Source organism: Kryptolebias marmoratus, linkage group LG12 (assembly GCF_001649575.2).
Source record: "Kryptolebias marmoratus isolate JLee-2015 linkage group LG12, ASM164957v2, whole genome shotgun sequence".
Lineage (NCBI taxonomy): Eukaryota > Metazoa > Chordata > Actinopteri > Cyprinodontiformes > Rivulidae > Kryptolebias > Kryptolebias marmoratus.
In genome coordinates, this window is record NC_051441.1 from 2,475,785 (window position 1) to 2,502,580 (window position 26,796).

General features: G+C 41.4%; 5 protein-coding genes across 6 annotated transcripts in view; 3 read left to right on the forward strand and 2 right to left on the reverse strand.

The window, feature by feature from the left end:
• The first annotated feature begins 1,181 nt into the window (after positions 1-1,181).
• Positions 1,182-3,384, forward strand: rpl27 (ribosomal protein L27). The gene is made up of 4 exons (XM_017419519.1): positions 1,182-1,262; positions 2,048-2,217; positions 3,015-3,125; positions 3,292-3,384. Exons 1-4 carry the CDS (start codon positions 1,182-1,184, stop codon positions 3,338-3,340), a joined length of 411 nt encoding a protein of 136 aa, XP_017275008.1. The 3' UTR covers positions 3,341-3,384.
• Positions 3,385-4,139: 755 nt separating this feature from the next.
• Positions 4,140-9,073, forward strand: ifi35 (interferon-induced protein 35). Its single transcript, XM_017419448.3, has 10 exons — positions 4,140-4,259; positions 4,524-4,550; positions 4,753-4,827; positions 5,543-5,701; positions 6,120-6,236; positions 6,405-6,549; positions 6,850-6,959; positions 7,046-7,229; positions 7,910-8,016; positions 8,096-9,073. The coding sequence occupies exons 2-10, from the start codon at positions 4,536-4,538 to the stop codon at positions 8,303-8,305; spliced, it is 1,122 nt and encodes a 373-aa protein (XP_017274937.1). The 5' UTR covers positions 4,140-4,259; positions 4,524-4,535; the 3' UTR covers positions 8,306-9,073.
• LOC108237775 (branched-chain-amino-acid aminotransferase, cytosolic) lies at positions 8,891-22,452 on the reverse strand. 2 transcript variants are annotated; one of them, XM_017419447.3, is made up of 18 exons: positions 22,187-22,452; positions 22,074-22,112; positions 21,894-21,991; positions 20,633-20,699; positions 20,446-20,537; positions 19,541-19,645; positions 19,402-19,469; positions 19,033-19,129; positions 15,747-15,818; positions 15,188-15,388; positions 14,908-15,018; positions 13,547-13,666; positions 13,295-13,458; positions 11,289-11,431; positions 11,123-11,208; positions 10,896-11,036; positions 10,336-10,410; positions 8,891-9,814 (listed from the first exon to the last, which is right to left on the reverse strand). In XM_017419447.3, the coding sequence occupies exons 1-18, from the start codon at positions 22,266-22,268 to the stop codon at positions 9,773-9,775; spliced, it is 1,803 nt and encodes a 600-aa protein (XP_017274936.1). In that variant the 5' UTR covers positions 22,269-22,452; the 3' UTR covers positions 8,891-9,772. The 2 variants fall into 2 exon arrangements, with proteins under 2 accessions (XP_017274936.1, XP_017274935.1); XM_017419446.3 differs by lacking the exons at positions 19,033-19,129; positions 19,402-19,469; positions 19,541-19,645; ... (3 more) ...; positions 22,074-22,112; positions 22,187-22,452 and adding an exon at positions 17,168-17,445.
• An 83-nt stretch (positions 22,453-22,535) lies between these two features.
• Positions 22,536-26,796, reverse strand: part of slc1a9 (solute carrier family 1 member 9) — a 50,654-nt gene continuing 46,393 nt past the window's right edge. The window contains exon 12 of the mRNA XM_037978526.1: positions 22,536-23,879. Within this exon, the coding sequence (XP_037834454.1) occupies positions 23,873-23,879 (7 nt within the window). The 3' untranslated portion in view covers positions 22,536-23,872. The remainder of the gene's footprint in view (positions 23,880-26,796) is intronic.
• Positions 23,819-26,796, forward strand: part of LOC108237788 (potassium voltage-gated channel subfamily A member 7) — an 8,860-nt gene continuing 5,882 nt past the window's right edge. The window contains exons 1-2 of the mRNA XM_017419475.3: positions 23,819-23,958; positions 25,049-25,747. Coding sequence (XP_017274964.1) covers positions 25,094-25,747 — 654 coding nt within the window. The 5' untranslated portion in view covers positions 23,819-23,958; positions 25,049-25,093. The remainder of the gene's footprint in view (positions 23,959-25,048; positions 25,748-26,796) is intronic.

Genomic DNA, 26,796 nt, shown 5'->3' on the forward strand with positions numbered 1-26,796 from the left:
GCAGTGATTCTTTCTTTGTTACTACTACTTTTATTATTTGTTTGTTTTTGATAAAAACAAAAGTTACAAAGAGACATTTTAGTCCATCTCTCTGATATAACCATTTATTAAAATTCACATGAAAAAACAACTAAAAACTACTGTCTCACTGGCTTTAACTTTCAGCTACGATTATACTTATTTGAACCTTGAGCATTTTTATTTATAATTATAGCTTTTAACTGCATAGGAAGTACGCTTTTAGAGGACGACAATTAACTTTTTCATTTATTAGTTTTACATGAACACATTTTCACTGACTAATGTGATTAAGACGGCCTGAACTTACTTAAAACAACTTGTATTTAATTGTTCTAATAAGTATTTTCAATTAAAGAACTGAGAAGCCATTTTCCTTTTAAGGGTTGTAACGAAAATGTACAAAACAATAAAAGTGTCGGACTCTACGCGTTTTAAATATTAATATTAGCAAATAAAAACTTGTCAAATGCGTTCTGAAGAAACATAATTAGAAGGAATAAATGTAAAAACGAAATTATTTCCAAACGCTTCTGTTTCCGGAAGTGACGTGTCGTTGTTAGGGGTCAAAGTTCACATGAACCTTCTCGACTTCCTTTCCTGCTAGCGGTGGCCGTAGAACAGCATCAGTGAGTGATTTCTTCTTCCAAGTAATCCTCATCCATCGCGTCAAATATGCGTTATTTCGTTATTTTTAGCACAACATATGTACAGCAATCATTCCCTTAATTGATACGCCTTGGTTATTTTCTGTATTTATGGATGATTAATGAAGAAATTGAGCGTTTTTGTGGGATTAGTTCGCTCTCCTGCGCTGTTTTCAACATGGCAGCTCCCTTGATGCTAACGCTCAGTTTAGCTCTCAGCCGTCTGTTTCAGTAGATTATTGTAATAGATTTGACTCCATATTGAGCCGTTTTGTACTTGAAACAACTCAACCTGTGTTAAAAATGTACAGTGTTTGTTAGAGCAACATTATTATGATTTTCAATGTTTAAAACTTTTCATTAGCTGGATGCTAACTAGCCGGCCAGTCAGAAAGCACCAGCAGGGGTATAGCTGAGAACATGTTTTTTTGAATTTTAGTGTTTGACTTGTGCAGGACCACATTTCTAACGTTGAATAATAAACAGAGGGACTAACTGTGGTTTCTTCTGGCAGAAATGGGCAAGTTTATGAAGCCTGGAAAGGTGGTGATGGTCCTAGCTGGACGCTATGCCGGACGCAAAGCTGTCATCGTCAAGGTAAATAAGGTTTAATCTGCTGCAAATTAACTGATAAAAATGTCAAGAATCACTACACATTGATTTATGATTATTGGCAACAAAAAAAGTTCCAGCTGGACCCATACGAGTGAAACAAGTGGGGATCAAACATTTAAAAAGTGCTTAAGTGAATCATTAGTTTCTCATTTTAAAACAATCATGTCAAACAAATTGGGACTTCACTTAAACAAAGCATTTGTGTAGTTCTTGGAAATGACTAGAATTGTGTCAAAAACTGATAATGAAAGGAATATTTTGGCAGTGTTATCTTTGGAAAATTCCTGTTTCTGCAGGAAGAAATGTCTCACCTCTTTCTTCTACACGAGTGTTTTCACCCGTTTTGTTTTTGCATTTCTGATAATTTAAACCATATTCTCACTGAGCTGTGACTGCTGGTGTTTGTGATGGAGTCTTTAAAATGTCCGTTTGTAGTGCGTTGTTTTTGTTTCACAGTTTATTGGCTTTTCTAGTTCTCAATTTAGTTTATTTGAATTCTGCAGCGCTGGAGTTGTATGTATGTTGTTGTCCAGGTGTTAAATGATAAACTGTAATTATTATAAAAACTGGTTTTACCTCAACATTCATCTGTTTTTTTCCACCAATCACAGCTCAGTGAGATAGAGGCTTACAATGATTGGCTGCATAATTCCCCTGTTTATCAGAGAATTATCAGGAAAAAATAAATAACTGCTTCCTGTGGCTGAAATTAGATCATAAACCGTAAATAATGATGCTGACATCACCATCTGTTTGTTTTCCTGCAGAACATTGATGATGGCACTGCTGACCGTCCTTACAGCCACGCTCTGGTCGCAGGCATTGACCGCTACCCCCGTAAGGTGACCACCTCCATGGGCAAGAAGAAGATCGCCAAGAGGTCCAAGATCAAGGCCTTTGTCAAAGTTTTCAACTACAACCACCTCATGCCCACCAGGTCAGTCACTTATCCACGCTTCATCTGCTTCATGAGTGAAAACTTGGCGATCTGTTTTAAATGTCAGGTGTAGTGAAGTTCCATCAATGTTTGGGGAAAAAAGATGCACTTTTAGACAGATTAGCAGGTTTGAAGCAAGTTTATAAAACTGCATATTTAGGAATCAAAGCTTAAATCTACACTTCAAGTAGATTTTCTGTAGTTTGATCACAGCAGATGAAATCTAGACACTGAAACAGTAGTTTAATTTCCATAAATGCATGATGTGATTTTTACATCTTGGCTGTCGGTGGCAGAGATCTGAGCTTTTTCAGATTCAGTTTGAGTATTTCTGAATGGCGTTTTATTTCAGTTCAAGAGAAAACTGCGTCCGTCTGTAAAGGCTGAGTGTGAATATACTTAGAAGGAAGCTTGTTTGGTTTGTGGTCTTCCCTTTTTCTGTAAGAAAAGCAACATATTTCTTGTCTCTGAGGATTCATTTTGCTGAGCTGAATTATTTTATTTTTCTCAAACCTGGAAGGACTTTTGTTGCTAAATTAAGAAATGAACTAAGTTTCTTTTCCTTCACTGAGTTATTGGATTCTGTCAGCAGGAAAAATGTGAAGAAGAAAGATGTCCAGAAATATTCTTGGCCGTAGCAGAAATAGTGTTTTCATCTAAACATGCTGTTTGTTGTACAGAATTATTTCCTGCAGGTTATTAAAATTTAAAATAGTTTAATTTTTCTGTTTTTTCTGGTGGAAGGTGAGGAGCTGCTCTGAAAGGTTTAACCTCCTCTTCCTCTTCTTCCTCCTCAGATACTCCGTGGATATTCCTCTGGACAAAACTGTTGTGAACAAGGATGTCTTCAGGGATCCAGCCCTCAAACGCAAAGCCAGGCGGGAGGCGAAGGTCAAGTTTGAGGAGAGGTCAGTTTTATAATCATTCAGGGGGAAACCAAAGCTCAGGTTCTACGTTCTGATTTAATTGTTTAGTATGAATCTCTGAAAGCTGCTGAGTTTGAAATCTGAGCAGATTTAATTTGGTTTCTTTAAAAAAACACAAAAAACTTTACCTTCTGTTTCTTGTTTTCAGGTACAAGACGGGCAAAAACAAGTGGTTCTTCCAGAAGCTCAGATTCTAACTTCACTCAGTTTCACAAAATAAATGTTTAAAAAAAAAAAACGACTCTTGATTCCTGTTTTTATTGACATGTTTGTGTTGAGAAGAGGCTCACCTGTTTGACAGACTTCAGCTCAGAGATACCATCTGTTTGAAATGATTAAATCACTAATTATTCTGTTTAAATAATATTTTTTGGTGTTCAAATTTATTACAGAGATCAGAAATGATGCACTCACATCTTGACTCCTTTTGTTCATCATCTGCAAAATAGTTATGTGCTTCTATGGTGTCTTTAAAAAAACAAATTGTTGCGATGACTTCATACATTTCTTTTTTATGTACTTTTATAACTATGAAGTCAGATTTAACCTTTGAAAAAAAACAAGATGAACAGCTGAGAATAAAACAGCTTGGATTCACAAGTTAATTTTCTTCAACACTGAAAAATAAATCTGATTTATTGTATTTTATTGCTAAATGAATAAAACTGATTTTAGTCAGTTATATATGGAAAAATGCATTTGGATAAAACCCAAAATATAAATTTAGAAGGCAAATATACATGTGTAAAATAAAATTACTATATTTCCTGTTATTTGATATAATATAAATTATAGTTACTGTATCTAAAATGAATGAACTTCTTTTCAAGTAATTTTAATATGAAACAGTTAAAACAGAATACAACTTTAAATATTGTAAACTAATGTGAAGCTTAAATTGCTGTGTCGTATAAATAACAAAAGCCGTCGTTTCCGTGTTGTACATGAACGCTCGTTGTGAGGTCCCAGATGTCCGACGGCGCCTGAACGCAGCACAATGTCCGCCTGTTTGGCGCCCCCTGGCGGGCAGAAGCTGCGCGCGCAGCTCTTCCGGCTGATTGGAAAAAGAAACTGAAAGAATAAATAAAGGTTTACAGCAGAGATCACTGGCAGGAGGTAAGTTCGCACCGAGCTGCTGTTCTACTAAAAAAAGACAAATAAAGACAAACTTTAAAAGTTGTTTCGTTACATTAAAGTTAGACTTTAAAGAATATGAGTTCAGATTTAAATCAGACCTCCAGCTGATTTATCTTTATTATCAAATGAAGTTCAGCTGCGTTTGTCCTGCTGTGACGCAGATTTTAGTTCTCTGTTTATATGTAATGTGTTTATGTTGGGTAATTTTAAGCCTCTCAGCTAATATTTTCTTAATTATTTCAGGTTACTTTCAATATGTCATCAGACGAGGTGAGACGTCATCATGTTTGTTTGTTTGTTTGTTTGTTTGTTTATCAGACTGCAGCACTTTTGTTTTCACTTCTTAAAGGGTTAATTCAGCTTTAACTTCAACAGATTCTTATTTATTCACCATATTTTTAAAATAAATGCCTGATTCTCCTCCACGTTTAGTGGTTTCCTCCACCGTCTTACTTTCTCTTCCCTCTGTCAGGATTTCTCTGTGGTGGATCCAGAACCATCTGAAAACACTTTGGAAGGAGTCAGGGATTTAATCAGCAACTACAAGGTGCAGAACACACTTCTACAATCCACACAGCCACTTCTATTTAACATGATCTGCAAAAATCAGCCACACATGGTGGCAAATTCAGAGATTTCCTTACATAAATAAATAAAAACACAATATTTACAGCTTGATTTGAAGTGTCGCCCTTAGTGTTTGTCTTTTTACGGCCCTCTAAAGCAAAAAAAGGAGAAAAATATTTTTTAAAAGACTTGGTACGTTGTGTAAACCCATAAATTCTTCACAGTGGAACATAATAAATACGTCAAACACTGAATGAAGAAACTTGAATGTTATGGCAGCATCACATTTTTAAAAGAGTTGTTCCAGACGGCTGTAAACGTGAGTGGTACAATATAAAAACAGCTAAAGGAGCATTTAGCAGCTAATTAGCAGGTCAGTAAGAAGATATTTCAGAGGGGTTGAAATTAGAAGTAAAGATGGGCGGAGTTTACCAGCCGGCCTTCAAACAGCAGAGGAAACACCGTACTAAAACCAGGATCTGGTTCTGGTTCTGCTCAGGAACACTGTCTGTAAACACAGCTCACCGTGCCGTCCACAGATGCTGCTTAAAGCTCTATCAGGCAGAGACGAAGCCAGATGTGAACACCATCCAGAAACGCTGCCGTCTTCTTTAAATAAAACTAAAAACAAAGCGGGTTATTGGAGTTCTACATAAACATTCAGTGAAAGAATACAACTTTAACTGTGTCCACAGAAAAAGTACGACGACATCCTTGAGGAGCAGAAGGATCTGAACAGATGCAAAGATGAAGCTCAGGATTTGACCCGGCAGTTCAAGGAGCGCACGGAGAAACTGAAACGGGAGATGGAGAAAGACGAGCATTCCTACAGAGTTCAGATGAAAAACGAGGAGGTGAGAAAAGATTTTATCTTTCTTCTTATGTTGTTAGCAATTTGAAGTTTTCTTCCCTTTTTATTTATACTTAAAATATAAAAAACAGAATAACAAATCTTTTCTGACTCTGTCAGTTTAACAAATATTGACCTAATAGACATTTTGAAAACTAAGGAATTTTTCAAGATCAGAACCAATCCTATTCAAGATGGCCGTCACAGCTAATTGACATTAGCCAACAGAAAATGGCAGTTTGAGAGATATTGGGCTAAAATGTGGTGTAGTAGTAGCTGAGAGTCGTTCACAGCACATGAGATGATCTCAGTCTTGGTTTCTGTGACCTGATTCTCCTCATCTTTTGCTTTCTTGTTATTTTGTGGAATCAAAGTCACTTTTTCCATCTTCTGCCGTCTGTTTGGTGTCTGTGAATCTCCAGGCGAAGCTGGATTCCCTGAAGCAGGAGGAGGGCGACCTGAAGGAACAGCTCCAGAGGATCCAGGCTGAAATCAGCGAGGAGCAGAGCCGGAACGCCAGCCTGAAGGAGCGAGCGGACGTAGGTTAACCCGAGCGTGGAGGCCTGCGCCTGCAGCGGCCCGCGGCTGCAGCCTGCAGCCGGCCCGCGCCTGCAGCAGCCGGTCCGCGCCTGCAGCAGCTGCCCCGCGCCTGCAGCCGGTCTGCGCCTGCAGCTGACCCACTGTAAACACTCTGCTGCTGTGTCCAGGTGTTTTGCGCCATGCCGGACAAGAAGTTTGTCTTCAAGGGACGGACGGGGGACGCGGACGACTGGGAAAAGTTTGACATGAAGTCGCAGATCATCTACCCGATGGAGGAGGGGACGGCGCTGATCACGTTCGAAGAGGACGAAGGTGAGGAAATGATTTCCCTCAGAGCTTCGAGGGAATCTAAAGATGCACAAAAATATTTAAAACTTGAATGAAGTTGACTCCAAACGTTAATCAGCTGTAGAACATCCAGTTATTATTTCCTGGAGGTTTTATTAAAATTCATCCAGTGGTTCATGAGATATTTTGCTAACAGACACAAAAACATTATCGTCCACTTTGCTTTTGCCTAAACAACCCAACCGCTCTGATAATCTTATCATAATGAAGATGTTTTTTGTCTTTAATTCAAATAAAAGCTGCTGATCCGTGTTGTCTCATCAGTGGCGAGGAGTATTCTGGACAGGAAGAGACACAAAGTGGACCTGGGGGGGGAGTGCAGGATCATCGTGGAGGCCCGGCCCGTCCACCTGATGCTGCCCGACCTGGTGGAGGTAAACCTGACCCGACCCGACCCCAGCGAGTTCAAACGGAGCGTTAAAGCGCCGCCTGTCAGCTTCCTGTTCTGTCCGCTCCGCAGATCGGCTCGGAGGTTTGTTCCCGGAGGATCCTGATCTCCAACCTGCCCAGGATGGATACGGAGAAGCTGCTCAACAAGCTGGAGATCCACTTCTCCAAGTCCAAACACGGGGGCGGGGAGGTGGACAGCTGCGACTTCCTGCCGGACTCCGGGACCGTGGTCATCGCGTTCATGGAGGAACACGGTGAGGTTTTATAAATAAGGACGTTAAACAATCTGGTTTTTTATCAGGTTCTAAAATGAGTCAAATCTATGGTGAACAAAAAGTTTGTATTTATTAAACTAAAATGTAAGAAAAGAGCCGTCCGACCCGATCCAGCAGGTTGTTGAACCTCCTCCAGCAGCAGAACTCTGTGGGTTCCTGGTTGTGGAGGAGTTGTGGCCCACTCTTCTCTCCAGCGTTGCTTCAGCTCATTGGTTTCTGCTCAGCTCTCTGAGGTTCTGGTTCTGGACCGTTCTGCTGTGTTTGGGATCATTGTCCTGTTTGTCACATCTGACTCCAGAATCAGCCCAAACCATCAGCCCTCCACCGCCGTGCTGACAGCTGCAGTGCATTCTGGGTAAACAGCTCTCCTCTGGTCTGGTTCTGCTCCAGAAGTCCTGTGGTTCCAAGTTGAGCTGCCATGTTGTTTTTAGAGAGGAGAGGCTTTAACCTTTGACCTTTGACCTGCTGACTGAGGCTGTAGAGGCTGAGATGGAGTCAATAATCAGTTCGTTTGTCTCTTTTGAGCTTGGATTAAAATAGTACTGGTAAAAACCAGATGTCCTGACTCAAAACTTTCTCCTGACTCCAGAGTTTGCACATTTAACTGGTAGAAATGTTTGACTGTAAAGTTTACGCTCTGCTTCATTTCTTCCCATCAGTTGCCAAACGTCTGACAGAAAACGAGTTCCATGAAGTGAAACTGAACCAAACGAAGCACAAAGTCAGAGTGACTCCTTTTCTGAACGGGAACATTACAAACTTCAAGGTGAGTCTTTGTCAGGAGAACAGCTTGACTCCGCCACGTTTGTATTAAAAGTCTAATCTTTGTTCCCCTCCTGACCCAGACCCGGGTGTCGACGTGCCCCCGGACGGTTCTGCTGACAGGAATACCCGACGTCATGGAGCGGGAAACTTTACAGGACCTGCTGGAGATCCACTTCCAGAAGAACGGGAACGGCGGCGGAGAGATCGAAGCCTTCCTGTACAACCCTGTGGATCAGAACGCCTCGGCCGTGTTCGGCAGCGGCGCCTCGCCGGACGGAGACGATCAATAACTGCAACACCTGCAAATCTGCTTCTAGTAAAACAAACATAATCACTTTGTTGTTTGGGGATAAATGGAAAAGTGGGATCTTACAAGTTTCTGGAGGAAAGTCTTTAACCTTTAAATGTTTGTTTTTGTCTGAATATATCTTTAATTTAACAATACATTCCACGTAATCAAAGATTAAAGCTGTTCTCACTGTTATTGATCAAATAATGATAAATTACAGACTGTTACGTTAAATTCTCCTGTAAAACTAATATTACAGCTGATGTGGCTGCAAACAAAGACTCCTCTGGGTTTTTTTTATTAATCCAGTAAACCTAAATTTAAATTACTACATTATTTCAAACAATTTAAGAGTTTTTATTACTGTAACTGGGACAGAAGATCTAAAAGGTCTCAGCCTCTCGCATGAAGACACTCAGCCCGTCTCAGACATTTAAAATATCTCCGGTCCAGATAAACCTGTTATACGGGCCATATTTAGTCCGCGGGCCTTCAGTTTGACGTGACAGTTCGGACTGTTCCTAAAAACATTTGTAAAGAAACATCTGTGTGTCAAAATCTAAGAAATAAAAACCAAAAAAGCCACGAAACTGAGTTCCGGTTTATTTTAAAAACCAAAGAGATGTAACAGCACATTTAAAACGATCGAACTAAACTGATTTCTGCATCCAGCTGCGTCCTCAAGTGCACAGACTGCAACAAACAGCAGAGGGCGTGTTTCCACACAAAGATGGAGGCACTTCAGAGACGGGGACAAATAAAAGACGTTCACAGAGGAGAAAAACAGATTCTGATGACACGAAAGCTTTGGAAGACTAAATTTCACATCAACACGAGGATAAAACAATCATTTAAAAGCCTCTAATCTATCGGTGGCTGTTCTCATGATTAAATAGTGCAGCAGTTTCTCTTCTACACGGTTTTACCTCCATCTTTAGTTTCACAAATAAAACTTTAATTCTTTTCTCTTATAAAAGACCTTTCCTCTTCATATCAGTGCAAACTCCGGTGTCAAAGTGACGTGGCCCCCATGAGAACTGCAGGATCATTTACGTGCACGACAGTGACGACACATCCTCACGGGTTTCCTAAACAACGTGTAACAGCTAAAGGTTCAGCGGGCGTAGTGCACGCTGTCCTGCACCAAATATGGAGCTGCTTTGGAAATACTCACCTATGATACCAGAGATGTGTGCGTTTGGCTTATCATGAGATGTTTTAGAATCATGTAGTGCTTGGATTTGTGTGATGCGACGGTATGTTCAAACACCAACCGGTTTCCTATCTGTCTCCAGAGAAAAGGAGGGAAGACGTTTTTAAAAAGCTGCCCGAGCAGACTGACAGTCGAAACCATCCGTCTCCTCGGGCCGGGGAGAGAAGCAGGGGCGCGTCAGCGGGGTGCTGGTCGTCCGAACTGGAATCACAGGACAGAACCGTCGATATGACTGGGATGTGCAAAATCAGCTGCCTAAACAACCAGCGGCGCCCATTCGCTGGGTTTGCGTCCGTACTGGGTGGAAAACAGAGCGAGAGCAGAAACCAGTGAGCAAACAGGAAGTGGCTCATTTAAAGTTCATCTCTTTATCATCAAACAAGTTCTTTATTAATCTGTTTTCTACAGATAATGAGTTATTTAGCTCAGCATCTTAATATTTTGCCTTGAAAAACCCCCAAAACATTCTAACTAGAAGACAGGATTGTGATTAAGATTACTGCAGTAATGAGCTGTTCGTGGCCACAGGCAGGACGTCTACAACTCGTTAACTTTTAGAGTCAACCCCATTCAAGATGGCCGCCACAGCTGATCGACCTTAGCGAACACAAAACTGTCAGTTTTGCTGATGTGGTAGTAGCTGAGAGTCATGCCCAACACATCCTTTAAGCTCCAACAGGTCATGAAAGATCACACGACAAATCGGTTTAAAGTTCGATTAAAATATCTACAATCAGTTGTTGATATGAGACTAAAACATTAAACATTAAGTTCTGTAACGAGGCGGTGATGATAGAGGGGAACGGTCCAACTCCTACCTGAATGTCCGTCAGCTCTGTGTAGAACCTCTTTGCGAGATCTGGACCATTCTGCATGGTGGGGATCTGGTACGTCTGAAAGAAAGACGTCAAAGAGAGGAAACCGGGACAGGGGCGTTTAGGGACAGTCTGGAAAATCCAGTTATTACACTTACTGCAGCCAGAAGAAAAATCCCTTTTCTCTGTTTTTGTGTCTTCTGTTGACGTCACCGGAGTGAAGTTAGAAACATGCAGGTTTTCTCAGGTGTTTGGAGAATAAGGCTCGTTTTGATCAGATCAGGGACAGTTTGTCCTGTTGTTTCATTAAACCAGGTAGTTCTGTGAACGCTGCTCAATCTGACCCCAGACGAGATTATTTATTCAGCTGGTGTCCACACAGCACACTGCAGTTATACGAGACTAAAACAATCCCCTTGATTTAAAATCCAGCTGGGTGGGAACATCTGGTGTTTGAGTAGCCGGGACTCGTCTGAATGTGAGAAACTGAAGTCTTCGTTTCTTCAACATCTCGTTTTATAATCCTAATCTGAGACAGGACCGTATCAGAACCGGGCTCGTACCTTTCCTTTGTAGAGGAGGCTGCCGACCGGACAGACAACGCAGGCCGTCCCCGCTCCAAACACCTCCAGAACTCTTCCAGCATCTAAAGCCTGCAGCAGCTCCTCCATGCCCACCCGACGCTCCGTCACATTGAACTCCCCCTGGTGGAGAGCAGATCGAACCACCCTTTAGTCCATTTCACTCCCCCTCAGCTACTGACCTGAAGAAACACGGAGCTGCTTCTTACCCAGGTTCTGCCCAGGTCCAGCAGAGACTGCCGGGTCACTCCTGGGAGGATGATGCCGTCCAGAGGAGGAGTCACCAGCTCTCTGTCTGCAGAAAACTACAGGAGCTGAAACATTTCCTCCCATAAACCGTCAATGAATCCATCTGAGGTCTGACAGGAGCCTCACCTCCTTCAGTGTTGGTCCAGTAGATGAAGAGGTTCATGGTTCCGACCTCGGTGATCTCCTCTTCCTCTCCGTACAGCCAGAGGACCTGCTGGCAGCCTTTCTTCAGCGCCTCGTTCTGTACCGCTATCGTGGGTCCGTAGTTCCTGCAGAGGAGGCGGTTCAGATTTCACAAATTCTTTTCTTTTTGACCTGCTGACAGATTTTTCTTAAAACAAGTCAGTTTGAGCTCTTTGTAAGCTGCGTTTTATTAAAGATAGTTTGTGATCGTTTACTGCATTTTAGGAAAAGTATTTTTAAAAATATTTACAGGTTTTCTGCTGCAGATTCTCTGTTTTTAATTCAGTTTTGTAAAAGGTAATCCCTGAAGTCTCAAGTTTTCTGAAACCTAATTTTACTTTCTTACTTTTAGGTCTTGTCATTAACTAAAATAATCCTTTGTTTACTAAAATACTTTTGTAATGTTGGTTTGTTTCATTAAAATATGAAATTTCCTGCTGCACATAATTTTGCTTTTATAGTGTTTAGATGAAATTTTATTAAATTATATTATTTTAATGCTTTTAAAAACAATAACAACATTAGCACCACTTCCACTAATAATATTTACAACAATTTGAAAACATCTTAAAAGAAGAGAGCAAATTTATCCTTTTATAAAGTCTGTTTTACAAACAAACAGAGAAATCACGTTTTTGGCAAGAAAATCAAGAATTAACGTTAAATGCTGAACGACTTGGAAGAAATCTGCTGAAAAAGCTGAAACTCAGTTGGTAAAACTAAAAGAAGCTGAAAGCTAAAATGAGCAAAAGGCTAAAAGAAGCACAAATGATAAAAACAGAGCGAGTATGATGAAGATTTATAAGAATCTTTATGAAGGAATTGGTGAGCTCTGGGGTTTTATGGGGATTGTTTCTGTAAATACAGATCATCTTCATACAGAAGTCCTAGCAGGAATGTCCTTCTGGCGTGTGAAGGGTTAAACGCAGTCACACGCAGCGTTCAGTAAACACGCAGGATGACGAGGCGGCTTTAAGGTGTTTCAGCGGGCAGAGGGCAGATTCCTGTCGGCGTGGTTATGTAACCTCCCGGGAGCTGAGCAGGTGCCGCTCTGGGACAAGCGCAGTCATGTGGACGCCTGAATGTTTGAGACACAGACTTCCTCTGCCCCACCGGCCTGAGACGGACCTGATCCCAGCTGTTCTGGACGGGAACACGGCGTTCCTGCACTCTGATAATGTTGGGTTTCTGTCAGATTAATTTAATCTGACTGTAAACAACCTCTGGGGTCTGAACAGGTGGCCTTAAAACCTTCTGGAACAACTCCTCCTGCAGAGGCTTTTATTTTGAAAGATAATTCAACAGATTTCTATTTTCTGATGTGAGAGTTCAACCCGACACCACGACGCTCCGCAGCTGCCTTTTCACGCTTCTGACAGCGCTTCAGATTGTTTCTAACGTTTCCGTCTCTTTGTGCGTTCACACAAGTGAAACAAAAGTTTCCTGAATAAATGGAAGAAAAAACTGAGCTCCTGAATCCTGAACGTGCTTCAAAACAGAAACGTGAAGCTGAAATTTAGTGTGAAACGTTAACTCAGTCCACTCTGCTCCCACTCTCCAATTAACCACCAACCTTTTAAATATTTAAACACATTTTCTCCCCGGCAGCACCAACCCCGTCACACAGGAGCATTTTCAGGAAAGAAACAAAAGGCCTCGGGCGCTCACCAATCCTTTAAATTCCCCACATTCCAAACAGCTTAAATATTCCCAAACATGGAGCCTAAAAGGTCCTCTGACAGCACCTCGTGTGTCCACGGGACAAACTTCAGTTTGACAGCATTTCTTTTTGTTCCCGCTCTGCCACCAGAATCAGGTCTTTATTTTACTTACAGTCTGTTTCGGTTTCCCTAATTCGATGAAATTTGCTCTGTTTTTGTCTACTGGTCATTAAAAGTCGACACCAGAGACCTAAAAGACGTTAAATTCATGAGCTGGAGTTGGCTCACCCTCCCATCTTGTACGCTCCGACTCCTCCCTTCCAGGCTCGAACGAACGAAGGGTCCGCCAGCAGAGAGACCGGGTTGAAGGAGCCCGTGGCAAAGTACGGTCCAACGGGGCCGATGATGACGAACAGCATCGCTCTCCCGGGCGGAGACACGCCGAGAGACGGCTGGATGGGGGGGGGGGGCAGAGAGTCTCCATGGTTTAACGGGCCCAGCTGAGGCGGGACGGGTACAGACCGGGAGGCTGAAGCTCACCTCAGTTCCGATGAAGGTGGGTCGGATGTAGAGGCTGGCATTCTGGGAGTACGGGACCCAGTCCTGGTCGATCTCCAGCAGCTTCTTTATGCACTCCAACAGTTCGCCTTTATCAAACAGCTGAAAGAGACAGGAAACTGACCTTTCACAACAAAAAACATCCAAACCTGATATTTTCCCCTAAAACTGAAAATTATTTGCATCTGTGCACATTCAGATATTAAATCTAATGAAGAAACAGAAGATAAACGAGCAGACAGTAAACTAAATATCTAATTATTATGGATCAATTTGAGCAAAGCATTAATTTTATTTCCTCAGTACTGAAAAAAAGACACCTTCACTTACTGACAATTATAAAATATTGTAAAATTTTTATTTGTTTCTTTTATTTAGATGTCAGCATTCAGATGATTAAGGTTTTGGATCAGGTAAAAACAGATTTTTGTTTTTGTTGTGACACTGAAATGACATTTTATCTCAGGATTATTTGTTATCCTTGAGTTAAAACTGAAAGTTGGAAACCTTTAAGTCTTTGCAAACTGATTCAGTTGGTTTTATTCAGCAGAATAAGTCGTTTCACGTTCACTTTATTATTTCTGACAAAACCTGAAGAGTTCATCTGTTTCAACAACAAAGTTTTAATCATATCCCCAGAAAAGTGTTGCAGGTGAGATTTGTTTGATTTTCTGACATCAGGAAGTCTCCTGTGGGTCTTTTTTCTGTGAATGGAACGAAGTAAAAACTGTTTTTTTCTCCCAGCTGTTTATACACAAGTCAAAAATTTCAATCTTTATTTCTTTAAATATATAAAAGAGGAAAAGCTTTAATGCTTTCAGTTTTAACTGGGCTTTACTAAACTTACTGATTAAACCCAGACATTAAACACATTTTATCGTCATATAATATGAAGTTTTTAGCTTCTTGGTTAGCTTTAAGTGCATGACTGGTACATATTTTGACCTCTGGTTGTATAATCCCAGTTTTAGGAGTTTTATTTGTCACTCTGTTGACTGTTCTGGACGTTCTTTGTGTCAGGAAGTGTTGTTTTCAGACCTTAGTGATAAAATAAATAGGAAGTTGAGTCTCAGTGACAGCTTTATGAGGGTAATTTATAAAGAGCTGTGGAGAAAAAGAAAGCAAATGTCTTTGTGTGACTGGCTGCTGCAGCTTCGTCTTGCATCGCAGTAAAAGCTGAATCAGCCTGTTTGGCAGCTCCACTGCAGCCACAGATTCACATGAATGAGACACTAAGAGCTGCAGTTTGACCGAACAAGTCCTTACTGTCTCAAAGCTTCTTTCAGATGTGTTCTCTGATCACAATCATTCGCTGTGTGGAAAAATATGAGGTCCAAACTCACAGGAAGGCAGCTCCTCTCTGCGCTCCGATGCATCCTCTCCATGTTCAGCATCGGCCTGAACAGACGGATGTGGTTGTCGACTCCACGGAACGCCTTCATGCCCTCAAACAGCTGGAGAGGCGACAGAAACGTCCAGCGTTAACCTGGGAGCTCTGCACGTCTGAGCACCTCCCCACCTTCAGGCGGTTTAGATACAACGACCTACATTTTATCCAGTTAAGTTCAGAGTACAGAGCTGCTGCTTCGCTTTAAAACAGATCTGATTTATGCGCTTCTTTACCTCTATGGAGTAGTGCAGGGAGGAGCTGGCCGGGTGCAGCGACAGGTTCTGGAAAGGTTTGATCTGCGGAGCCCCCCAGCCATCCTGCTCCGACCAGTTGACCATCATCATGTGGTCAGAGAACTGTTTGCCGAAAAGCAGCGTGGACGGGTCGGGCTTCGGCTTGCATTTCGTGTTCCGTTCAACGGTGAGATCCGCTGCCTGAGGCGGACAGGCGGGCCGACGGGCCGGAGAGGAAAGACGAGGACGGGACGAGAGCAAAGCGGGCCACGAAAACAGTGATTGAAATCAGTTAACAACAGAGCATGCTTTAGCACATTTAGTGGAGGATTACACAGAGTCAGGCGGGATGTCAACTTGTCTGGTCATTTAATCAGGTTCAATTAAACTGAATTAAATAATTACGACATGGAAAACAGTGAGAGAAAGACAGGAGGAAGAGAGAAACTTTAAACAAAAGGAAAACTTCTTCTTTGCAAAACAATACGGCAGTCACATCAGAGTGTAAATCAGTGACTTACCTGGTGAGCAAAGAACAAATTAACATTTTTCTCTTTACCTTGAAGGAGCTGGCAAACCGCAGCGAGCCAAAGGACAAAGGGAGGGTCTGAACAAGTCGTCTATGGACTGCCTGCAAATAAAACACAATAAAACACGCAGCTCAGATCACAGGAAGCTTGGGAAGGGCCCTTTTCTTCCAAGGTTACAACAAACCCAACAAATAAAATGTCTGACACTGTGAATGAGAGTGTGTGTGTGTGCGCGCGCCGTTAACACGGCCTCATTGATGCATGTGAAAAGAGAAGGCTGGTTTGTGTAATAAGATCCAAAACATCTACTGTAGCTCAAATTACTGGAAAAAAGGTAATACCGGTTCTGATATGCTGGTCAAGGCGATCACGCTAAAACAACTCAACAGGAACAACAGAACGGATTGTCTGGTTTGACAAAATATATTTACATCCTTTTAAATACCAGGTAGACACCTGGATTAAAGCCAGCAGTGGCGATATGATCCTCTGAATAACATTCTGATGGAAACCTTAGCATCCGGTCATTCACATGGACATTAATTTGACCTTTAACCTCATCATTGTTGCTCATCCTCGTCATAGAAATGCTGTTTGCTGATGGTAGAAGCCTCTTTAATTGCCAAAAATGTTTTCTAATGGTCTGAGGAACACAAGCTATTCTCCTGTTTGTTTGTAACCAACTTATAAAGCACTTTGGTCAACCTTGATGGGGTTTTCAGGAAAAAAATAGACATTACACTCTGTAGGAGAGTATAATACATGCATGTCCACAGTAAATGTATGATGCAAGTTTTCTGTGCTGTTGCACATTTTTCCACTGTGACACCATACATGTTATCTTCCTTCAAACCAAATGTCAGCATCCATGGGTGACATTAAAACTGATTTAAAAAAGGATTATAAACAGTAATTTTGCATCTTTACTGTAAGAATATTAGACCATTGAGGAGACTTAAAGTAGGTCATCCTCGTTTACAGCATAACCACAGTAACCCTCACAAATAAACCTGTTTCAGAGATGCATTTTCCATTTCAACACAATCACAAATCACTCAAAACATACACTAAACACGTTTAAACACAAACACTGATGAGCTGTCATTTATAAAACGTTCATTTTTTACATTATGATTCAAATATCTAAACTTCAAGCCAGCCGAATTACATATTAACCCTTTAGAGTTTAGTAAATTATTTCAGGACAGTTTTAGCGTGTAGTATTTTCTCCCGAAAACGGAAACTTCATAATTCCGTATGTGATTTGGCTCAGGATCATTTTGTTCCTGCGAACTGGCGGGACAGACTGTCCGGACGCGTGAACCAGCGGTTGTCCTGGAAACGTTATTTCCTCTTTGGCTGCCGATTCATTGATAAGTGACGTTAATCTTTAACCCGGGTTATCAGCGTAAACAGGTCGTAAACAGCAGACATCAGTGAATGAACTCACCGCCCGGAGAGCTGCCATCTCCTCCACGTAGCGCTGATAAAACCGGGGATTATTTGTTCGTGCGGAAACAAACAAACTCAACTTTAGTTCCGCTCGGCTGCAGCGAACGCTGAATCCAGCGGGACGATTCACATAAAAACTTAAATTAGTTATTTAGTAATTCCTTTTAAACACTATGTAACTAGTTTTTATTCATTTAATAATATCTCAAATCTATTTGACAGTTCTGTGTAAACACAAGAATGCTAGTGAGTGGCAAAAAGGCACGAAATAAATACAATAGTTGTCTAATAATCAGCTTTATTAAAGTTTTCAGGAACACAATGGAGGCGTGTCAAAAGCCTGGTATCTGATTGGCTGAGATGCACAGAGGTTACAGTAGGGCAAAGAGGTTGATGCTGATTGGTTGAACAATGGGGGCGGTGTAGGTCCTGTTATAGTCAGTCTGATGACCTACACTAAAGTGACACTTTATTATCCTGCAATAGAAATTTTCCTGTTTTTGTGTACATTTTCGTCATGTAAACAACCGACATGTCAGCGTACGATTAATCCCCAGCTGCTCAAAAAGCCACATGGCGCCGCAGAGGTCAGAAAGGTCAGGTTGGGATCTGACTCTTGAAGCCGTAGTTGAGCTCGGCTCCTCCGCTGAGCAGCAGGTCGATGCCGGTGCAGAAAGTGGCGTCTGCAGCCAGATACAAGGCGGCCAGTCCACACTCAGCCTCTGTCCCCATACGACCCAGCAGCTGTTGGTGGAGAAGGCACATGTGACTGGTTGTACCAGGCGGTTTCCTTCTGTTTGAATATCTGCAGTTTCTTACATAGCTCCTGCTAAGCTGTGAAAATCAGCTCGGCTCCTTTATAAATAAAACATCTCAGCTCTGTCAGCCTAATCCCTATGAAACACCTTTCAGGAACTACTTATATCAACTTTTTTTAAAAACTATTGGAGGTTTCTTTGTGTTAAAAGGGAGTCGTTCCTTTCCCTGCTGGTGAAGATTCTCGGTCATCCAGGACATGGTGAATACAAAAAAAGGTCGATGTCCATGTCGCCAACAGGAAGTGAAGATCTGACTCAGTCTGCTGGCTTCCTTAAAAATAACTTTTACTGATTGGCTTTTATAATGAATGTGATTTTTTTGCATTATAATAAGAATCTAATTGGTTCTAATTGAATTTATGATTTGGATTTGCATTTTTGGTCATGAGGACCTGCTTCAAGTGGAAGAGTTTAAGTATCGAAGGTGTTCACGAGTGAGGGAAGAACAGAGTGTGAGATCGACAGACGGGTCGGTGCAGCTTCTGCAGCACTGTGTTCTGTGTTCCAGTCCGCTGTGGTGAAGAGGGAGCTGAACTGCAAGACAACGCTCTCCGTTTACCGGCCGGTCTACGTTCCTTCCCTCACCTACAGTCATGAACTTTGGGCAGGGACAGAAAGAACGAGATCTCAGATACAAGCAGCTGAAATGAGTTTTCTCTGCAGGGTGGTTGGTCTCCCCCTTAGAGACAGGGTGACAAGTTCAGTTACCCAGGACGGACTCGGAGTCGAGCCGCTGCTCCTCCATATGGAAGAGCTGGAAGAGGCGGCTGTGGAGAGAGATGTATGGGCTTCCAGCTCAAGCTGCTGCCCCAGCGACCCGTATTCTTTTTTGTGCAGTTCAGTGAATAAACAAACTGAATGAAACTCCTCCTCTCTGAAGGATGCAGTGTAAGGAAACAATGTGACCTAATATAATAGTTTTGCTGCAGCTTCTTGCCTGTTAAATGCTCCTCAAACAAAGACTAAAATGCTGAACCTGATCCAACGGCTCCTATAATTTATGGTTCAAAGTTTTTTTTTTTTAGTTTTTTTTTTCTGATCTTACCTGAGAGTTTTCTCCTGTTCTGATAGCAGCTGCAGCGTCTGGCGTCTGAGCTGCCAGTTCTTCCCACAGAGGCGTCATCACGTTACCTGGAGAGATGCTGCAACGCATGTCAGGTGTTGATGTTCGCAGAGACTCTCGGATTGTTTTAAGCAGACATTTTTCTCTCTGAACTGCTCAAGCGGTTCAATTTAGGGGTCAAATTGTGTGATTTAGATTTAAAGTTGGTTGTTTATTTTCTTTCCTTCCTCTTCAATAAATCAGAATAAGTTTCAGATTTATTTTGTGTCTGTTTTAATCGACCTAAATCATTGCTTGATCCTGTATTATTGCCTCCTGGTGATGTGATGAGCAGAAAGCAGCTGGACTCACCAGTTCACCCTCACGCTGTAACGACTCTCATCCACAGCCATGGCCTTCGTCATGGAGATGATCGCCCCCTTGTGGAGAAAACCTCTCGTCACAGAGCAGCTCTGGCTGGATTGGAAAGTTTGAGCTGAGATTTACTCACTTTAGTGGCAACATAAGGTGCAGCATCTCTCTGACCGATCGAGCCCACCAGGCTGGAAACATTAATGATGTTTCCCCGACGCTGTCGCAGGAACGGCAACGCAACCTGCAGAGAGACAATAAATCCTGTTATATAAACATGAGGGAGGGTCTCTGTCAACAACAACAACAACGTGACAAACTTAACATCATTTAAGCTGTTAATGAGCTCGATTTATTTCTGGGTTGTTTATTTTAAAGAGGGTCACAATAAAATTTGTAGAACACTGTTCAGTATCAGCTAAATGTTCAATTTTTTGTCACTTTATTGGTTCTAAATTAAACAATAAATCTGTTTAAAATAAACAGTTTGCAGTTTAAACTAAATTTATTACCAATACCAGCCCCAGAGTGGAAAACCTTGTTAAGATGTAAATCTGTTATTTTTATGATGTTCTGTTCTCAAAAAATCAAAAGTAATTTTGAAATTCAATCATATTTTGATTCAACTGACTGATTAACCTCAGTGTCGTGAAATTTTTACTTTAAATTTTACTTTTTAAAATGAAGTTTCCAGTAATTTAAGAAAGCAAACTGGATTTAGATGTTTTACTTGTTGAAAATATTAATTAAGTTTATTTGCATACATTTTGGTTTTAGTACTAATTGAAAGAGAAACACTTGGATAACAAATTCACATTTTTGCTGATTATAAATTCAATAAAGTTTAGATTTTTAACTGGAGTTTTTCATGGTTTTTATCCCTCATTTTCTACTTTTTCTCTGTCAACCCTCAGAAATAAAATGTTTTAAAAGCATGATTAAATAATTACTTCTTTCTGTTTTAAATTAAACTCAACAACAGCAAGCATTTACAAGAAGAACGTTCTCTTCAAATCATCTGTGAACCTAAAGTGAAGATTTTACTTTGGAAGCCAGGAAGTAGCTGACGAGGTTCAGGTTGAGCAGCTCTCTGAACTCCTCAGCTGTGGTTTCATCTGTGGGTTTATGAGGAGGGTCTGAAGAAGAAAAGAAATAAAAACTAAGTTCAGTGGATCCATTTTTCATGACCTCATCATCTTCACGTCTGCTGGAGGAAGAGGCGAAGACTCACGCCAGCCTGCGTTGTTGACCAGGCAGTCGATGTGTCCGTAGAGCTCCACAGTGACTCTGATCAGCCTCTGGAGACAAAAACAACGGCAACATTTTTATTTTACTGTATTTGCCACATGAGATGGTCTGAGGCTGAGTTCACTGGGATCTAATGGAGACTCTGTCAGGTATTATTTCCCCCAGAGGACCACACTGATTTAAAAAAAGCAGCTGAAGGAACACGTCTTTCTCTCGAACACAAAGACAGCATCAGGACCACACTGCAGGCTGTCAGAGGGAGATCTTCAGAGGAGCTCCAAAAATAAAAAAACATGGAAGTCACTGCGATATGACACCCAGATATCTTAACTTTCATTTCAACAATATTTTTAAAAAATCCAACTAAATGAAACTGCGTCTCTGAGAGTTTGGCTGTTGGAATCTTCTTCCTATTTATGATTCACACGTAACCATTTCTCTGCATGAAAGACCTTAAAAAGGTGATTCATGCTTTTATTACGTCTCATCAGGACTCCTCTGAATGTTGGTTTAGATAAACCATCTCTGCATCGTTACCAAACTGTGCAGAACAACTTTAATTGGAGGACACATAACTGCGGTCCTGACTTCCTGACTGGTTTTAGGATTTTACTGCTTGTTTTAAATGTTTTACAGCACTGGTTTAAAGTCCTGCTCCTGCTCCTGGTCCTGGTCCTGGAGGACCACTGCTCATTCATCAGATCAGGTGTGTTAACGCAGAGGAACATCTAAACCATGAAGCATCTTCGTCCCGCGGCGTTGGACTCAAGCCGAGGATGAGACGATGGTTTTATGTTGATCCTGTGTTTTATTTCAGCTTTTACTTCTTCTTGTAATGTTTGTAACATTTTGTTTGACTGAACTTTGGTTGTAAACACCAGACATGTTGTAGTTCTTGAACACAGAAATCTTCTCCTAATTCTCTCTAAACTGAATCTTCTGACGAACTCCTGAAACTTAACGATCTGTTAGAACTCAGAGCACAAGCTGTGGACGACTCTCAGCTACAACCACACCAAAGTTTGACCTGTCACCTGTCAGCTTGACTGAGTTATGGCTATTTTTGTTTTTGCTGATGTCGCTTAGCCGTGGCAGCCATCTTGAATCATGTTGTAGTTTCACGTCCAACTATTCTTTTCATTAAAATCCATCCATTGTTTCACGAGATATCAGCAAATCTTGTTTTTATTGAATTGTGGGGTTTAATCCAGGGGCCACACCTGGCTCAGGTGTCCCACACCTACCTGAATGTCCTCCTCCTTGGACACGTCACAGCTGACAAACTTGCACGCGCCCGGTCCTGCAGCGTTAAGTTCCGCCTCCAGAGCTTCACCTGCTGCACCTTAAACACAACAAATCTGACAGAAGTGATTTGATTTTATAGGGAAAGGACGCATAAAGATAAAAAACAACATAAAACTGACCTCCTCGTGCACAAAACACCACTTCGGCTCCATTTTCCACTGAAATAAAGAGGCAGAAATATTAATGCGCAACTTCCGGATTCAACACAACAACCAGACAGCAAATATCTCACCAAACACCCTGACAATCCCTCTGCCGATCCCTTTGGATCCTCCTGTCACAACAACAACTTGGTTTTTGTAGCGGAGGGACATTTTCAAACAGAGCGAGCTGTTTAACTATAAAAAAAAAAAAAAAAGATAAAAGAGATTATCTGTTCGGTGTCCACGGCTCACAGGTCCCTCTGCAGCTTTATGTCGCCTCGTTGTCAAACAATCCCAGTTTGTCACCGTTTATTTGCTGAAAAAGTTCAAAGATCCCCCAAAAAACCCGAGTTTCACTGTGCTGCGTTCACGTACCGACGGAACAACTGGAAATCGCACAATCCAATCTGTAAAATCCTAAAAATGTAACGCGGAAGCGACAAGAAAACATTATTTATTATAATGTGTGTTTTGAGGTTATTTCTGACTGTTTCTTGTTTAAAAAATATATCCGTGCGGAGAAAGTTAATTTAAAATTTGTGCTGCAGCTTTTAAAGACAAAAGAAGAATAAGAAAAACATAAAGCTTTAAAACAAACAGTCACAGACATGAAGAGCATAAAATGAAAAAACAAATAAATGTCCAGCACAGAACAGCAGGATTTAGGCTAATAAAGTCACTTTTTGGTTTAAATGAGTGTTTTTGACCACCTGCAGTTTTTGTTTATTTCATCAGCTTGTCTCACATAAAGTGCACTGCAGTGATGAGAGTCTGAGAGAATAAACAAACAAACAAACAAAATCAACAAGTTGCTACAGGTTTGCAGGGAAACTAAATTACCTGATCTTAAAGCACATCTCGAGTCCTCTGAGCATCAAATTAAAAACAGATCATAGCAACAAAGTTTTGGAGTTTTATTATAATTAGATAAAATCTAAATTAAAGGAATGAAACTCAGTTTTGGTCAGGATGGAGACACAAACAGAAAATGTGTAAATCTGCAACAAAAAAACCCCCTCTAAAATCCAAAGGTTGTTCTTTATATTTTCATTTAAAAGTGTTTATAAACCTAAACCTTTCAGAACATAAATAGACCGATAAAAGATTAGAGTGACACAAATAAATACCCAATAATAATGTGTCTGTGTGTGACTTTTTATTTTCATATTTTTACCAGAATGTCTCATGAAACACAGGGTGGAGTTGAATAAAACTTTACAGAATATGCATCTAGGACTGATTAAACTCTGGTGTTAATCCAATTCAAAATGGCCGCCACAGCTAACCAACAGTAGCCAACACAAAAACAGCTACAGCTCAGTTAGTTTTACAGACACTGAGCTAAAACCTGAGGTGGTAGTAGCTGAGAGTTGCTCACAACACATACTCTGAGTGTGACGTTTGGTGATATAACATGAGATCAGGAAAAAATGACCAATATCTATTTTTATTTATAAATAATATTATTATAGCTGAGCACACATGCATTTTTGGTAGGGTAAAAAAAGGCGGGGGGGGAGAGGAGACAGCAGCTCTTGGAGCCGGTCAAAGATTAAATTTCCACCCGGCAGCATTCCCTCGTTGGCGCGATGGTGCAAGTGAAGTGACCTACAAACAGGCTGGAGTTGGACTCGGGCTGCAGATCTGCAGATCAACACCACAGCGGCCCCTGAAGGAGCCACGCAGCTCCCCTCACTGATCCTGAAGGGAAGACGGTTCCCAGGGTTTATCTGGACGTTGTCATGAGGTGACTCGGTGCAGACGGGACGGACGGGTCAGCACCTGGAGGTGGAGGTACAGCAGGACAGTCATGGTCAAAGTGGGGAGGTGGGACTAGCTGGAGGAGCAGGTAGGCACACAGGTAAGAGGAGGGGACCTGTCTGAGGAGGGCTTTCACTCACTGCATGGACTGAGATGATCTGATGACATTTAGAGTCAAATATGTGTGAAAAACTACAGCAGACTAACACAACAATCCTAACTTTTAGTGTAATATTTCAGTTCTGAGCTAACTTAATGTGTTTGTAGGCTTTCTTAAACTCTGGCTGTTTGATATTTTTACAAACCATTTTAATTTTTTACACAATAAGTGAAGTTTTGTTAATTTTTTTTTTAGTATTGCTAGGATTTCTTCGAATCTATGAATGTTTTTCTTATCTGTTGTGTTTTTGCTGCTGGTTTTGTAGTGGCTGAAAATCACAAATAAAACTAAAACCTTATTTATTTTTGTCAGAATGTCTCATGAGCTGGCGGACGTATCAAAATAAAACTCTCAGAAAGCAATCACTGCGGGAACATCTACAGCTAATTAACATTTTAAGTCAGTCTCATTAGAGATGGCTGCCACAGCTAATCAACAAGAGGAAACAAACAATTATGACTCAGCAAATTTTAATGATGACTGAGCTCAAATTTGTTGTGGTAGTAGCTGAGAGTTATCCCCAACACAAACTCTAGTCAGATGTTTTTAAAACTTTTGCCATCAACTCTGTTTGTTTGTTAGCAAAATATCCCTGAACACATTTTAATGAAACTTGGGTGTACATCTATAACTGATTAACTTTTACAGTCAAGCCAATTCAAGATGGCCACCACAGCCAACTGAATTTAGAAACACAAACATTGCTATACTTCAGCTAATTTTACAGAAACTGAGCTAAAACTCGGTGTGGCAGAAGCCGAAAGCGATCCTCAACACAGTCTGAACACAAGGTCCTACATTCCTTGAAAGTATTCTAGGCTTTTATTTTGGTAACATGTTCATCTGTGAAGATAATGTCTGTCTGAGAATGTAATGTTTTCTCCACTACTGCTTTTGAAGAAGTACAGGAAGGATTGTTGCAACCATGGAAAGCTTGATCTGTCCAGATCAACTCTCTCCAGCTGTCAGTTCTTCTTTAGTTTTGAAGCAAAATAATTAACAGTTTAACTTTCATTTCTTCTCCCTGCAGCACAACGACAACAAAACCACCAAGAGAGCTGCCCAAGGCTGAGAAATGGAGAATCAGGACAAGGAGGGAGGCACAGACAGAGGAGAGGAGGCCAGTGACGAACAGAAGCAAAGCAAAGACAAACAGAACAAGCTGGAGAAGGAGAGCAGTGGGAAGGAGGTCCGGAGGGAGAACCGTCGCCCCTTGAGGAGCGGCTGGGCGCTGACCGAACGCCTCGCCATCAACGTTTCTGGGATGCGTTACGAGACCCAGCTCCGCACCCTCGCTCAGTTCCCCAACTCCCTGCTGGGCAACCCCCGCCGGCGCCTTCGGTACTACGACCCCCTCCGTAAGGAACTGTTCTTGGACAGGAACCGCATCTGCTTCGACGCCATCCTCTACTTCTACCAGTCGGGCGGCAGGCTGCGGCGGCCGGCCAACATCCCCCTGGACATGTTCCTGGAGGAGCTGCACTTCTACGAGCTCGGAGACGAGATCATCGACCGCTTCAAGGAGGATGAAGGCTTCCCTAAAGAGGAGGAGAGACCCTTACCCCCCAAAAAGTGGCAGCAGCAAATCTGGATGCTGTTTGAGTATCCGGAGTCTTCTAGTGGAGCGCGGATCATCGCCATCATCAGCGTCATGGTCATCATCCTCTCCATTCTCATCTTCTGCTTAGAGACTCTGCCGGAGTTCAGACATGAGAAGGAGCGCCGGGAGGTGAGGAGGAGGAGGAGGAGGAGGAGAGGGGGGGGGTCTGTCAGTGCAGGTTTGTGGGATGAATGAAAAATAGGCAGAGAAAAGAGGTTGGAAAGGTGAAGGAACGGGCAGAGGAAGACACCAGGTGTCACTTAGCCTGAACTCCAGCTGCTCCTGAACAACAAGGTGTCTTTATCTCCTCTATCAGCACTGAGCTTCACAGGGAGGGTAGAAATCACACAAAAGTTTAGAACAAATATCACAAGAAGACGGGAGCAAAACAAGAGAGAGAGAAAACAAGAAGAGCAAGTTGTTCCTGAGATTATTTTGGACTTGTCATTAAATCTGATCCACTCAGACTGAAGGAAAGGAATGGAGAGGCCGAGGAGAGCAGTTAAAGGGATAGTTCAGTGTTTTGAAGTAAGGTTCTGTGAAGCAGACAGCAGTCGGAGGGATCTCGGTTCAGAGAATCAAGGAGAAATTCTCCTGGGGGAGTCAAGCTGCCTCAGGACTGCAGATGTTCAGAAACAGGAACAGGACAGGGTGGCTCAGAGGGAGGGCAGCTGCTGCTTTTAGCTAGTGTTTTACTGTTTTTAGCTTGCCTTTTGCTACTTTTAGTTTTAAACTAACATTTTGTTACTTTTAGCATCCAGCTATCATTATGCTACTTTTATCTTTTAGCTAAACCTTTGCTTCATTTAGTATTTAGCTATTTTTAAATTTGCAACTTTTAGATTATGTTTTGCTTCTAGCAAATATTCAGCTTCTTTAAGCTTTTAGCTCGTTTTCTGATTCTTTTAGTTTTAAAAATTCAGTTTTGGCTTCACTCAGCATTCACACTAGTCACTATGCCGTCACTAAAAAACATTTTTTGTCCAGTTTATAAAACAAAAACAATATTAACTTCAATTAACCAAAGTATACAGGTGCTGGTCATAAAATTAGAATATCATGAAAAAGTAGATTGATTTCAGTAATTCCATTTAAAAAGTGAAACTTGTATATTATATTCATACATTACATACAAACTCATATATTTCAAATGTTTATTTCGTTTAATTTTGATGATT

Excerpts from the sequence above, each read along its gene's own strand:
- rpl27 (XM_017419519.1), top strand. The coding sequence starts at position 1,182 with ATGGGCAAGTTTATGAAGCCTGGAAAGGTGGTGATGGTCCTAGCTGGA. Across the intron at positions 1,263-2,047 it reads GCAAAGCTGTCATCGTCAAG|AACATTGATGATGGCACTGC; the intron begins GTAAATAAGGTT and ends GTTTTCCTGCAG. Across the intron at positions 2,218-3,014 it reads AACCACCTCATGCCCACCAG|ATACTCCGTGGATATTCCTC; the intron begins GTCAGTCACTTA and ends CTTCCTCCTCAG.
- ifi35 (XM_017419448.3), top strand. Across the intron at positions 6,550-6,849 it reads CACGTTCGAAGAGGACGAAG|TGGCGAGGAGTATTCTGGAC; the intron begins GTGAGGAAATGA and ends TTGTCTCATCAG. Across the intron at positions 7,230-7,909 it reads CGCGTTCATGGAGGAACACG|TTGCCAAACGTCTGACAGAA; the intron begins GTGAGGTTTTAT and ends TCTTCCCATCAG.
- LOC108237775 (XM_017419447.3), bottom strand. The coding sequence starts at position 22,268 with ATGTCCCTCCGCTACAAAAACCAAGTTGTTGTTGTGACAGGAGGATCC. Across the intron at positions 15,819-19,032 it reads GAACAGGAGAAAACTCTCAG|GCAGTCCATAGACGACTTGT; the intron begins GTAAGATCAGAA and ends TTTTATTTGCAG. Across the intron at positions 13,667-14,907 it reads CAGAGAGGAGCTGCCTTCCT|CTGTTTGATAAAGGCGAACT; the intron begins GTGAGTTTGGAC and ends TGTCTCTTTCAG.